The sequence below is a fragment of the Sminthopsis crassicaudata genome, chromosome 4, assembly GCF_048593235.1.
Source record: "Sminthopsis crassicaudata isolate SCR6 chromosome 4, ASM4859323v1, whole genome shotgun sequence".
Lineage (NCBI taxonomy): Eukaryota > Metazoa > Chordata > Mammalia > Dasyuromorphia > Dasyuridae > Sminthopsis > Sminthopsis crassicaudata.
In genome coordinates, this window is record NC_133620.1 from 85,420,566 (window position 1) to 85,433,596 (window position 13,031).

At 31.8% G+C, this 13,031-nt stretch overlaps 1 protein-coding gene across 1 annotated transcript in view; it reads left to right on the top strand.

Annotated features, from left to right (window-relative positions):
• CDC73 (cell division cycle 73) overlaps positions 1 to 13,031 on the top strand; it is a 127,196-nt gene that overhangs the window by 4,284 nt on the left and 109,881 nt on the right. Inside the window, exons 2-5 of the mRNA XM_074308652.1 lie at positions 990 to 1,095; positions 3,932 to 4,001; positions 5,673 to 5,735; positions 5,823 to 5,875. Of these exons, the coding sequence (XP_074164753.1) occupies positions 990 to 1,095; positions 3,932 to 4,001; positions 5,673 to 5,735; positions 5,823 to 5,875 (292 nt within the window). The remainder of the gene's footprint in view (positions 1 to 989; positions 1,096 to 3,931; positions 4,002 to 5,672; positions 5,736 to 5,822; positions 5,876 to 13,031) is intronic.

Genomic DNA, 13,031 nt, shown 5'->3' on the forward strand with positions numbered 1-13,031 from the left:
GTGAAATTTCTTAACAACTAGATTGTAAATTGTATTGTTGTCAGTCACCTAAATTTCTTAAAATAATTTTTTATATGTATTTTATTTTTAAAGGTTTTAAGTTTGCATTTATTGGATCAGAGTTTATAGTGAAGTATTTTGATAGCATAATTGAGCACTAATATTTTGAATAATTATTAATGCCTACTGTGGAGTGTTGCTCTAGGGAACATGCAAAAATTCACAAGTCAGCCTCTGATCTCATAGAGCTTCAAATAGGAGACATGGCATAATAAATATAAACATAATGCAAAATGTTACCTCATTAGTACATAGAATTCTAAAGTGCTGTGCTTTTAGGTCCAAAAAGAAAGTAAGTGTGGATAAGGGAAGCTCAGAGATAGTCATAGAGAAGATGGCATTTTAGCATGGAGTTTAAAGAATGAGCGTAGATTTTCAGTACATTGGTCTGAGTGAAGGAAAACCTTTTTAGGCATAGAGGAAGATATGGAGATTAAAAATGGTTAGAATATTTGGAGAAAGGTTATTTTAGAATTTGGAATATATTGGAGTGAATTCATATGAGATGAAGCTGGAAAAGAAGAGTTTGGATGCTAACGAAAGAATTGGGAGAATTTTTAAGTTGAGAAATGATAAGGATCAGGTCTGCTTAAAAAAGGTATATTTCGCCTCTATATGAAAGGTAGATAAAAAAAGAGATTTGGGGAGGAAGTAGATGCTAGGAAAACTTGTTAGGATGTTAGTAATCTTGTAAACATAATAATAGTTCAGTAAGATCATAAAACTTAGAGCTAGAGAGAACACCAGAGTAATTAACCTAATTTAACTTATTTTACAGATAAAGAAATTGAGGATTAGTGAGGTTGTAGCATGTCATGGCCAGCCTTTGTGTTGTAGAGTTGAGATTTGATTTGGGATATCTTTACTTTTTATTTTTCCCAGTACACTTTACTGCTTGTGAGTAAAACTCTTTACTTTGTTTACTTCAGGACAGGAAAGGAAGGCCAACCCAGAGAGTACTACACTTTGGATTCTATCTTGTTCCTGCTTAATAATGTACATCTTTCTCATCCTGTATATGTCCGCCGGGCAGCAGTAAGTAGAACTCCTTTCAATAGTTCATTGCTCTTGGAACTACTATTTTTATATTAGTTATATGGGGCAATTAACTTTCTAATTAATTTTTTAATTTTTGTGTTTGTAACTTTAAAAGAATAAACAGGAGAGAAAATTACACATACAAGAGCACAGATGACAAAAAGCCTGGGTAATGTCTGTGATTGATAGAATTTTCATAGGAATCGTGTTATGTTCACACTAACAAAAACAGGAAAAAATTGGTAGAAATGATTCTTATCCCACGTGTAATAGAATTCTATCAGGGCATTTGATGATAGGTTATCTTTTATGGTACATTGTGTATTTGGTAGTCATCTTCCAAAAAGTATAAAAGAACAGAATTCTAGTTCTAAAATTCTATGACCCTGTAGCTTCAATAGAGTTATGGTAGTTTCATCAATAACTTTGTTTATATATCTTTTAGAAACATATTTTGCTAAATCAACTTTAAAAATAAGCATGAGAAACTTTTCTTTGTTTTTAAAAGTATGACACAATTTTTTTTGTTTTATACTTTTTATTTACTTATTTTTATTTTTCCTCTTTTGTTATTAATTTTATAATTATAACATTTTTTTTTGACAGTACATATGCATGGGTAATTTTTTACAACATTATCACTTGTACTCGCCAATGTTCTGAATTTTCCTCTCCTTCCCTCCACTCCCTCCCCTAGATGGCAAGCAGTCCCATCCATACATGTTAAATATATTATATAGTATATCCTAGATACAATGTACATGTGCAGAACCGAATTTTTTTGTTGCACAGGAAGAATTGGATTCAGAAAGTAAAAATAACAATGTTTTCAGAGCAATTAAAAATAATGTAAAATTATTGTTAGTTTATTATTGCAGAGTTTGCTAGTTTTTCAAAAAAGAACTTCCAAATTGATCATGTGTAGTCAATGCATAAAATTGAATTAAGAATTAGCTTTACATTTTTATGACAGACATAGGAATTTGTAAAATAAATGCTTTAATTTCTTTGATTATCTTTATCATGAGATTTTCACAGAGTATCTGGCACTGTCTTCTGAACTATGAAATGAATACACTATGTAGAATGAGACAATCAGACCAAAATGCATGCTTAGGCTCTTTTTAACCAATTGGTACTGCTCTTGCATGTCATGATTGTAGCCTAATTGTTGATAGAATTGGAATCTTTGCCACTGGAAATAAAATTGCTAATCCTATGGATGAGTATATATTAGGAAAATGAAGTGGAGAATTGAAGCAATTATTACATCCAGTTGCTTTAGACCCCCTTCATCCTCCCTCCAATTTATCTTTCTTTGGAAATTTGCCTAATGTCTTTTGGTGTTGGTAGGTTTTTTGATTTGATTTGATTTATTCATCTATTTATTTATTTTGGTTTTTTTGTTGTTTTTTTTTTACCTCTACCTGCCTTGGTGGTGATTTTTAAAATGTAGAAATCTGAATGATTGTCTAAAGTATAGATATTTGTAGCATTTTAGTTTTATTAAAGCTTATTTTTCATCCTTCTGAGATTGGCCACATAGTTATTTAATGAGAAGGATAGTTTGTTTTTGTGTATGTGAAACTTTATTAAGGGGAACTATACAGGAGAAAAAGAACCTATATAAATGGAAGCTTGGTTTGGAATTAGAGAACTTACAAATTCATACTCTGACTCTGGTACTTAGTATATGTAATCTAGGACAAGTCACTTAATTTTTCTGAGCCTTCATTTCATTCCCTGAACAATGAGGAGATTCGATTAATCCTAAGAACTCTTTTAGCTCTAGATCCATTCCAAATCTTGATCCTGAAAAGCAGGATTTTTCCATTCATGATCCCTTTTCTATTGAGAAATTTTTATATGGCCCCTAAGATAGAGGTATATATATGTGTGTAGTGTGCTATAATTATACACATGCATATACATACACAAATCAAACATTTACTGGTAATATATCATAATTTCATAAAACCCCTCCCCCCACATTCATTTATGAGACCTCATATGGGGTTGCAAATCACAGTTTAAGAAAGTGGGCTGTAAAGCACTAATTGAGATAGAGGAAACAAAAAGACATTTGATGAGCTAAGAACCAATTTGGAAGTAGTGTCTTTAGTTTGGGGAGTGAAATAAACTTCCTCCCATGTGAAAAATATGATACATCTATGATAAACTCATAAATGATCAGAGTTGGGTTTAGAAAATGAAATGAGATAAAAACTGTAAAAATGATTGGATTAAGGAAAGTGAAAAGAATTTTAAAAATCAGAAACCTAGCTTTAAGACCCTATTTTCAACACTTACTAGCTTTGTGATTGAAGAAGATAATTTAACACCTGACATTGCTTCTTTATTTGTATTCTGGCAATTGTTATATTACAAATTGCTTTGTAAATCTTAAAACCATACATAAATACATATCACTGTTCTAGTTCCTTTTCAAGAGAAAATATTTTTTCTTTTTTCTTTTTTTTATTATATAGGTAGAGAGAGAGAGAATAGAAGCAATTGGGGTTAAGTGACTTGCCCAAGGTCACACAGCTAGTAAGTGTTGGAAATCAAATTTGATTTCAGATCAAATCCTGAATTCAGAGCTGATGCTCTATTCACTGAGCTACTTAGCTCTCAATGCCCTATGAATTTGAAAATTTTATTTCTGAAAAAAAGTTTAGGATACATTAGTCTTTTGATTTCTTTCTATAATGATCACATTTAAAAATATTTGTATTTGACTGAAATTCAAGAAACTATATGGTTTTTAATTGAGCATATTTCTTAAATTTTAAAGTACTGTTTGCTGATGTCAAATCTTTAACTTTCTCTTCAGACTGAAAACATTCCTGTGGTTAGAAGACCTGATAGAAAAGATTTACTTGCATATCTAAATGGTGAAACGTGTGAGTAATCACTATTGTTCATTAGATAATAGGCTATCTGGCATACAAAAAGGGAAATTACAGTTGCTTTAAAAGCCTGTATTAATAGGTATTTTATCTACCTTCTGATATAGTTGATTTGTGTCTTTGAATTATGAGACACTGTTAAAGGGCTTATTGACTTGTTTGATCACTTTGGGTTCCAGACCTCAGGAGGTGGTTCTATGAACAGAGGGACAAAGAGTACAGAGCAAAAAGTTGTCAGAGCCTCTTTGGGATAGAAGGGAAAATAAGAACAGAAAAAAGCTGTGAGACTTTGGGTGTAGTTGGTTATAAGATTTGGAACTTTTTGTTATGTAATTGCCTTATTTTCTTACTAGATTTTTGTAACGTGCTCTCCTGGCAGTTACAATTACTAGTCTGTCCTAGACCCACCAGAGTACCTTTGACCACTGTCCTTTGCAGTGTGAACTCTACCCGGCTCGCCTCCTCTGAGGCCTTCTAAGGTCTCTGGCCACAATCTCTTGAATCTAGAGCTTAATAACCGGTAGCGCACTCAAAAACAACCACGTGTAATCTTAAAAGCCTTTATTATACCTACTCACATAATGCCCTGACTTGATGCCCTGACTTGTTGGTTCCCGAGTGAACACCTGGTCAGAAGACCCATGTGTTCACTACCAAAACCCTTACCTCTTTTGGCTACCCATCTTGGCTTGGCCACCCAGGCTAGGAGGGAAAAGTGTGGGATCTTATTTATTTGTCTTGTGCTTTATACTATAGGCAGTTCACTCCATAAATTTATTCACTAATAGTTTTCACATGAAAAGTTTACAGACCTTAAGTTAAGAAGCACTACATCAATTTGGTAATTAAAAAAAAAATAACCATATGGTTTAATAGTTAAGTTTTTTCTGTTATAAAAAAATTATTAAATGATCAAAAAACTGAAAGGGAATCACTGTTAAGAGCTCTTCATCTTATATATATTGATAAATGCTTTTAAAAATGATTATATGAAACACTAAAAACTGAAAGTCTTAATTAAGTCAATGGGAAAACAGGTCTTAAAGATTCTTAAGATAAATTTTCAGTAGTTTAATGAATCTAGATGTTGCTTTGCTCAAAGCATTATGCTAGCTCCTGAGGGAAATTGAATAATAAATTTGTGCTCTCTGATCTCATAGAGCTTATAGATATGCAGATACACAAATCTTGATATATATAAGATTACATTGTATACCTCTTAGTAACATTCCTAACTAGGAATTTAAATAAACTTGCTATAAAAGGATACAGTATGATATAGTGCAAAATGTGGATCTGGACTCCAAGGAGATTGTCACTATATTATACAAATGATTTAAACTTCCTGGACCTCAATTTCTTTTTCTCTTAAAATGAGGGGATTGGACTAGATGGTCTCTGAGGTTCCTTCTACATCAGTATTCTTGTAAACATCCTGTCTTTCAAGATTGGAATACACTAGAGGATCTAAAAAATAGGGGATTTTGTTGAAATTCTGCAGTGTGGTAAACCTGTTTTGTGTTATGGACTGCTGTATTTTTCCTAGGGTTATAAGGTTGTAATTTGTAAAGATCAAATGAAACAATGAATGTGAAAACAAAAAGCCATAGTCATTAGCAAACTGTAAATATTGAACTTTCTGAATGAATCTTTTTAAAACTTTAGCAACATCTGCAAGTATCGACAGAAGTGCACCCCTTGAAATAGGTCTTCAGCGATCCACACAAGGTATGTTTGAAATATTAATTTCTTCAAATTAAATTCTAATTTATTTGGAAGTAGTTTACTTAAAATTATCTCCTTTTTTTCTTTCAGTAAAAAGAGCAGCAGATGAAATATTAGCAGAGGCAAAGAAACCACGAATTGAGGTAATGATAATTAAATGAGATTATTGTTACAACATATTGGTTACAGTCATATTTTTGTGTGAATTATAAAAACTTTGTATATAAAGCTTTATCTACATTATATTTTTACTTGATTATATTCTCTGCATTATTTGTATTTTTCTAGACTTAAAGGCTAGTGTACATACTATTTCATATATCAGCATATTCCACACATTTGTCATTTCATTAGTATGCCATACTAATATTAGTGATAACTATTGTGTTTCAAAGTCTGTGAAGTGCTTTATTCACAACAGCTTTGAGAGATAGTTAATACAAATAATTTTATTTTATTATATTTATTTTTATTAATTTTATAATTATAAATTTTTTTTGACTATATGCATGAGTAATTTCTTTTTATAACATTATCCCTTGTATTCATTTTTCCAAATTTTCCCCTCCCTCCCTTTACTCCCTTCTAGATGACAGGCAATCCCATACATTTTACATGTGTTACAGTATAACCTAGATACAATATATGTGTGTAAATCCAATTTTCTTGTTTAACGTTAAGTATTGGATTCCGAAGGTATAAGTAACCTGGATAGATAGACAGTAGTGCTAATATTCAATTCCAAGTGTTTCTTCTCTGGGTGTAGTTGTTTTCTGTTCATCATTGATCAGCTGGAAGTGAGTTGGATCTTCTTTATGTTTGTATCCACTTCCATCAGAATACGTCCTCATATAGTATTGTTGTTGAAGTATATAGTGATCTTCTGGTTCTGCTCATTTCACTCAGCTTCAGTTCATGTAAGTCTCTCCAAGCTTCTCTGAACTCATCCTGCTGGTCATTTTTTACAGAGCAATAATATTCCATAACCTTCATATACCATAATTTACCCAACCATTCTCCAACTGATGGACATCCATTCATCTTCCATTTTCTAGCCACTACAAAAAGAGCTGCTACAAACATTTTGGCACACACAGGTCCTTTTCCACTCTTTAGTATTTCTTTGGAATATAAGCCCAGTAGTAGCACTGCTGGATCAAAGGGTATGCACAGTTTGATAACTTTTGGGGCATAGTTCCAGATTGCTCTCCAGAATGGCCGGATTCTTTCACAACTCCACCAACAATGTATTAGTGTCCCAGTTTTCCCACATCCCCTCCAACATTCATCATTATTTGTTCCTGTCATTTTAGCCGATCTGACAAGTGTGTAGTGATATCTCAGAGTTGCCTTAATTTGCATTTTTCTGATCAGTAGTGATTTGGGACACTTTCATATGAGTGGATATAGTTTCAATTTCATTATCTGAGAATTGCCTGTTCATATCCTTTGACCATTTATCAATTGGAGAATGGTTTGATTTCTTATAAATTAGGATCAATTCTCTATATATTTTGGAAATGAGACCTTTATCAGAACCTTGAACTGTAAAAATATTTTCCCAATTTGTTACTTCCCTTCTAATCTTGTTTGCATTAGTATTGTTTGTACAGAAACTTTTTAGTTTGATATAATCAAAATCTTCTATTTTGTGATCAATAGTGATCTCTAGTTCTCCTCTAGTCATAAATTCTTTCCTCCTCCACAGGTCTGAGAGGTAGACTATCCTCTGTTCCTCTAATCTATTTATGATCTCATTCTTTATGCCTAAATCATAGACCCATTTTGATCTTATCTTGGTATATGGTGTTAAGTGTGGATCCATATCTAATTTCTGCCATACTAATTTCCAGTTTTCCCAACAAGTTTTTTCAAATAATGAATACAAATAATTTTAAGAGAGAGATATTGAAACACTGAGAGACTAAGGGATTTGTTTATGGTTCCTCAACTAGTAAGTGTCTGACAAAATTTCTTAAAATGAGAAGAAACCCTAGAGGCTGTCTAGTTCAAGAATTCTCCCTAGAATTATCCTTTCAGACATTGCTTGAAGATCTCTAGCAAGAAGTAACCTACTTCATCAAGGATGCCCATTTTATTCTTTGTGCTCTACTGTTTTATTTTATTAGATTTAGTCTAAAGTTATAGTGTCATAATCTCTTTAGATCCTGATTTGATTGTTCACCAAGTTAATGATTCCTCCTAGCTTTTTATTCTTCGTAATTTTAAGAGTCATGGCATCTATGATTTTACCCAAAATGTAAAAAATAATGGTATCCGGGCTTTGCAATAAACTATATTTGGCCCAGATAAGTTATCTGATCTCTCTGGATTTCTTCATCTCTAAAGAGAATTGGATTGACTTGATTACTAAGTTCCCTTTTACCACTCTGTTAAATAGAGTAGAACCAAGCACCGATTCCTAGGGCACTCTTTAAAAGACCTAATCCATCTTAAAACATTAGTCACCTTTGGGTCCTACCATTTAACTAATTTTAGCTTTAAGTCTCTTGACTACAAATCTATCATAGTAGGTATTTAGTTTGTTTTCAGTTTTTCATTGTTATAAATAGTTTTGTCTGAATATCTTTATCTAAGTTATTATTTTTCCATATGGGTTATTTCTTTTAAGTATATTCATCTTATTTAATCATCACAATATTCCAGTGAAGGTAGGTAGGGCAAAGGATATCTTCTAATAAACGGAGGATTAGATTTAACAGTTCTGTTTTGCCCTGTCCTACAAAATAGTCATTGGTAAGATACAGGCTAAAATCTTTGTCTTCTGACTCTTAATCTGGTGTTATTTCTATGATAACATATTATGCTGCGTTACAAAGAGGAAATTTAGATTTGACAAGGGGAAACAAAATTCATAAAATTATTCAGAAGTAAGTCAGACTACCTCATATAGCAGTGGGTTCCCTTTCACTTGGGAATCTATAATCACAAGATAAATGACTATTGGTTATGCTAAAAAGAGGTTATTTCTGTTCAGATGTGCATTGGATTAAATGATTTGTATTGTCATTCATATATCAACTTGGAGGGAGGTCTCTGGTGGAGTTCTCTGGAGATCTGTGCTTGGCAGTTCTAATGATTGGCAGCTGATACTTTGGATAATGAAATCAAGATTCTAAACCAGCCAAAAACATGGAAACATATCTAATATGATAAGATTGAATAGCAATACATGTAACATGATTCCTACTTTCTTTGGGATCAGGCTGAAAAAAAATCTAATCTCATGTATGAGATTAGAAGGTAAGTGACATGCCTTGATTTATTGAAAACAGTTATTGTATACTACCTTAGTTTTTCCTTTTTAGGCTAAACATCCCCATTTCTTCAGCATAATTCATATATGAAATGATCTCAAGGCTTTGCACTTCTCTTGTGGTTACTCTCCTCTTGAAGCTCTTCAACTTAATTCTAAAATGTAATGCTTAAAATTGAACACCATTTATCCCTAAAATGTTAGCTTTTACTCTTTGTCCCCAGTGATGTCATTTCAAAAATTCTTTTTTGGATCCTGGCTGTTATCCAACATGTTAGTTATCTATCTTAGGTTTGTGTCACTACAGATTTGATAAACAAGTCAAGGCCAAGTTCAAACCTTACTTGAAACATGAATCCCTTTTTTGTGTTGTCCAAACTTGATTTTCTTCTAATCTATACTTTAGTACATGGTGTGATGGGGAAATCTGCTATCTGTTTTGACAACTAATACCATTTTAAAATACCAGATGTATTTTGTTTGAGTTATCTCTGGTTATGCATTCTTTTAATATGCAATTGAATTTGATACATTATTTATCTCCTTTGGAATGTTTTGTTTCCTTTGGGAACCCTAAGGCTTGGGAATAAGTCCTTTTCTATCTTTTCTATTTCTATTTTTTCTCTGGAATGACTTCTTGCAAAAATTCTCTTGAGGAAAATGAAGCTATGTTTCTGATTCCTTTCCAATCTCATTGTCTGAAATAAACATGCAGTACTTCTTTAAATTTCCTGAAGATTGTTTTCGTTGTTTTATTTAATTGCTTTAGTAACTACAGGGAAAGGGAAACTGGGGTTTAAAATAAGACCTTCAGATTTACAACAGGAAGGGACTTTGTTAGGTCATTAAGTTGAACTTGCTTTATTTTAGATCTAGAGGTGTTAGGTAACTTAGAAACTTGTACAAGATTGTTCATTAATTGGTATAGCCTGAATATAAACAAGACCAAATTAAGGAAAAGAATAAAACATTGGAAGTAGATAACCCTAGTCTTTACTGGTAAATACATGGAAATGGACTTAATCTTTTATAATTCTTCTTTTCCCAGTAACTCATCCTTTTGATTATTATTTTTAAAGTTAGGCTAACTTAGCTACTCTTTTATTTCTTAGAAGAACTTATAATTCTGCATTTCTCTTCTTTCTTTAATTAGGATTTAAAAAGAGATTTCTCCTTCCCTCTTCTAACTACATGCTTCTGAGTGGAATAATAAAATTTAAAGTTAAAAGTTCAAATAAGACAAATTTATATCTTAAGAGTGTGACAGCAAGAATCTTACCAAAAATGTGTAGGTCATTTTTAAAAAATATATTTCTAAGGATAAAAATTTAATTTTAATTTAACATTCTTAAGGTTCTTAGAGAATATGTTTTGAATTCTAACTTCTTAAATGTTAATTTGATAATCAAAGAATATGATACATAAAAGTCAAGTAATTTAGAATGATATGTAGTCATTGAATCTTAGAATTGGAAAGAACTTCCTGGAGATCATCTAACCCAATCAGGTGATTGAAGAACAAACATCCTTTGATGAAATATTCATCTAGTCAGTCCTGGAAGGCAACCTATACCACTCTTGAAGAGTTCTAATGATTGGGAAGTATTTTGATATGTTGAACCTAAATCTTCATTTAAACTTAGATTTATTTCTTCTAGTTCTATCCAGCAGAACAAAGATAATCCTACTCTCCTATTTGACAGCCTTTTAAATGCTTGAAGACATAACTTTTATCTTCCTGAAGTATTTTCTCTAGACCTTAGATCTCCTTCAACTCATCTCTGCATGGTACTCTAGTTGTCTGTAAATCCTTTTGATCTTCCTCTGTAGCAGGGCTTCTTAAACTTTTTCCACTCCCAACCCTTTTTGTCTGAGAAATTTTTATGCAACCCTGGGTATATAGGTATATAAGATAGATATACAAATCAAACAGTCACTGATAATAAATCATAATTTTGCAATCCCCACATTTAGTTTATATGATCCCATATATGGCTTCACAACTAAAAGTTTTAGAAGCTGTGCTCTATTGTTAGTATATTTTGTCAGTGTTCTTTGAAATAGTACACTGCTATAGTTATTGTTTGACCAGGGTATAGTACTGCCAGGATACCCTACTTCTCTTATTTTTGATGCCTTCTAGTGTCAATCTTTAGATTTTACTACCTTTATGTCTTTCATCATAATGCTATTTATTCATATCATTAAATTTCCAAGCTCTTTTTCACATGAATGGAGTCTGTCTCCCAATCTGGTATTTGTATAGTTGACTGTTTGAACCATGTGTATGATACATTTATTGCTATTCAGTTTTATCATATTAAATTTCTCTCAGTGTATAATTTTTCCAAAGTATTTTTGGATTTTAATTCTTTTGTCCAGCATATTAGCTAGTCTAAGAATGTATATTATTCTGAGGCAGTTAAATAGAATGAGGCAGGAAATAGAATGCTGATCCTGGAATCAAGAAGATTTCAATTCAAATCTAGCCTCAGACACTAGTTGTGTGATGATGGGCAAATTAATTAACCTTTGTCTGCCTCAGTTTCCTTTAAAATGGGGATTATAATAGTACTTAATAGGATTGTTGTGAACATCAAATGAGACATTTGTAAAGTGCTTAGCATAGAGTGTGGTGTATAATAAATGCTTAGTAAATATTCTTTCCTTCTCTGCTGAAAAGCACAAAGAAATAATAGTGTACAGTTTTAATTAGGTATTAAAATAAACAGAGGGCATATCACATTGAGGCCATAGAATAGTTTATCTTTACTGTCCATTTATTTTGGGAGCTCTAAATAAGAATGAAAATGTTGTACCTCTTTAAAAATTTTAAGGATTTTTAAAAAAATAGTTTGGAGAATAGCTTTCTAACCAAATATGAAAACATTTTACAGAATTGTTCTTTTAATAAAAAAAAAGTACAGCTAAAAGTTTGCAATGCCTTCTAGATAGCTTTGACTTTAAATAGTCTATCTGATCAAGAAGGAGAACTATTTACAAAAACTCTGGAAATGCATTTTACTTTCAATTCTCCCAGTGTTTCTTATTTTTGCTTTCCTTTTTCCTACATTCATTAAAAGAGATGAGACTTTGTACAGATAATTAACCAGATAAGCATGAAGTAAGTTGTTTTATAACAAAAGAAAAAAAAATTATCTTAGAAATATGTTTTAGATTTTCTCCAAAGTATATGATTTTAAATTTAGAGTTAAAAGAGACTCTAATTTAGAAGTCTAGCCCAACCCCTTTCTTTTTTTTTTTTTTTTTTTTTTTTAAATTTTATTTTATAATTATAACATTTTTTGACAGTACATATGCATGGGTAATTTTTTACAACATTATCCCTTGCACTTACTTCTATTCAGATTTTTTCCCTTCCTCCCCCAACCCCCTCCCCCTGATGGCAAGCAGTCTTATATATGTTAAATATATTACAGTATAATTTAGATACAATATATGTGTGTAGAACCGAATTTTTTGTTGCACAGGAAGAATTGGATTCAGAAGGTAAAAATAACAGTTTACATTCATTTCCCAGTCCTTTTCTGGATGTAGCTGGTTCTGTCCATCATTAATCAATTGGAATTGGATTAGCTCTTCTCTATGTTGAAGAAATCCACTTCCATCAGCATACATCCTCGTACAGTATCATTGTTGAAGTGTATAATGATCTTCTGGTTCTGCTCGTTTCACTCAGCATCAGTTGATGTAAATCTCTCCAAGCCTCTCTGTATTTCTCCTGTTGGTCATTTCTTATAGAACAGTAATATTCCATAACATTCATATACCATAGTTTACCCAACCATTCTCCAATTGATGGACATCCATTCATCTTCCAGCTTCTAGCCACTATGAAAAGGGCTGCCACAAACATTTTTAGCCCAACCCCTTTCACTTATATATATGAGTAAGCTGAATTTCAAAGAGCTTATGTGACTTAGTCAGAATCACTAAACAGTAGGGCTAAAATTTGAAATTGGACTTTTTGATTCAAAATTTATTATATTTTACTTAATAGC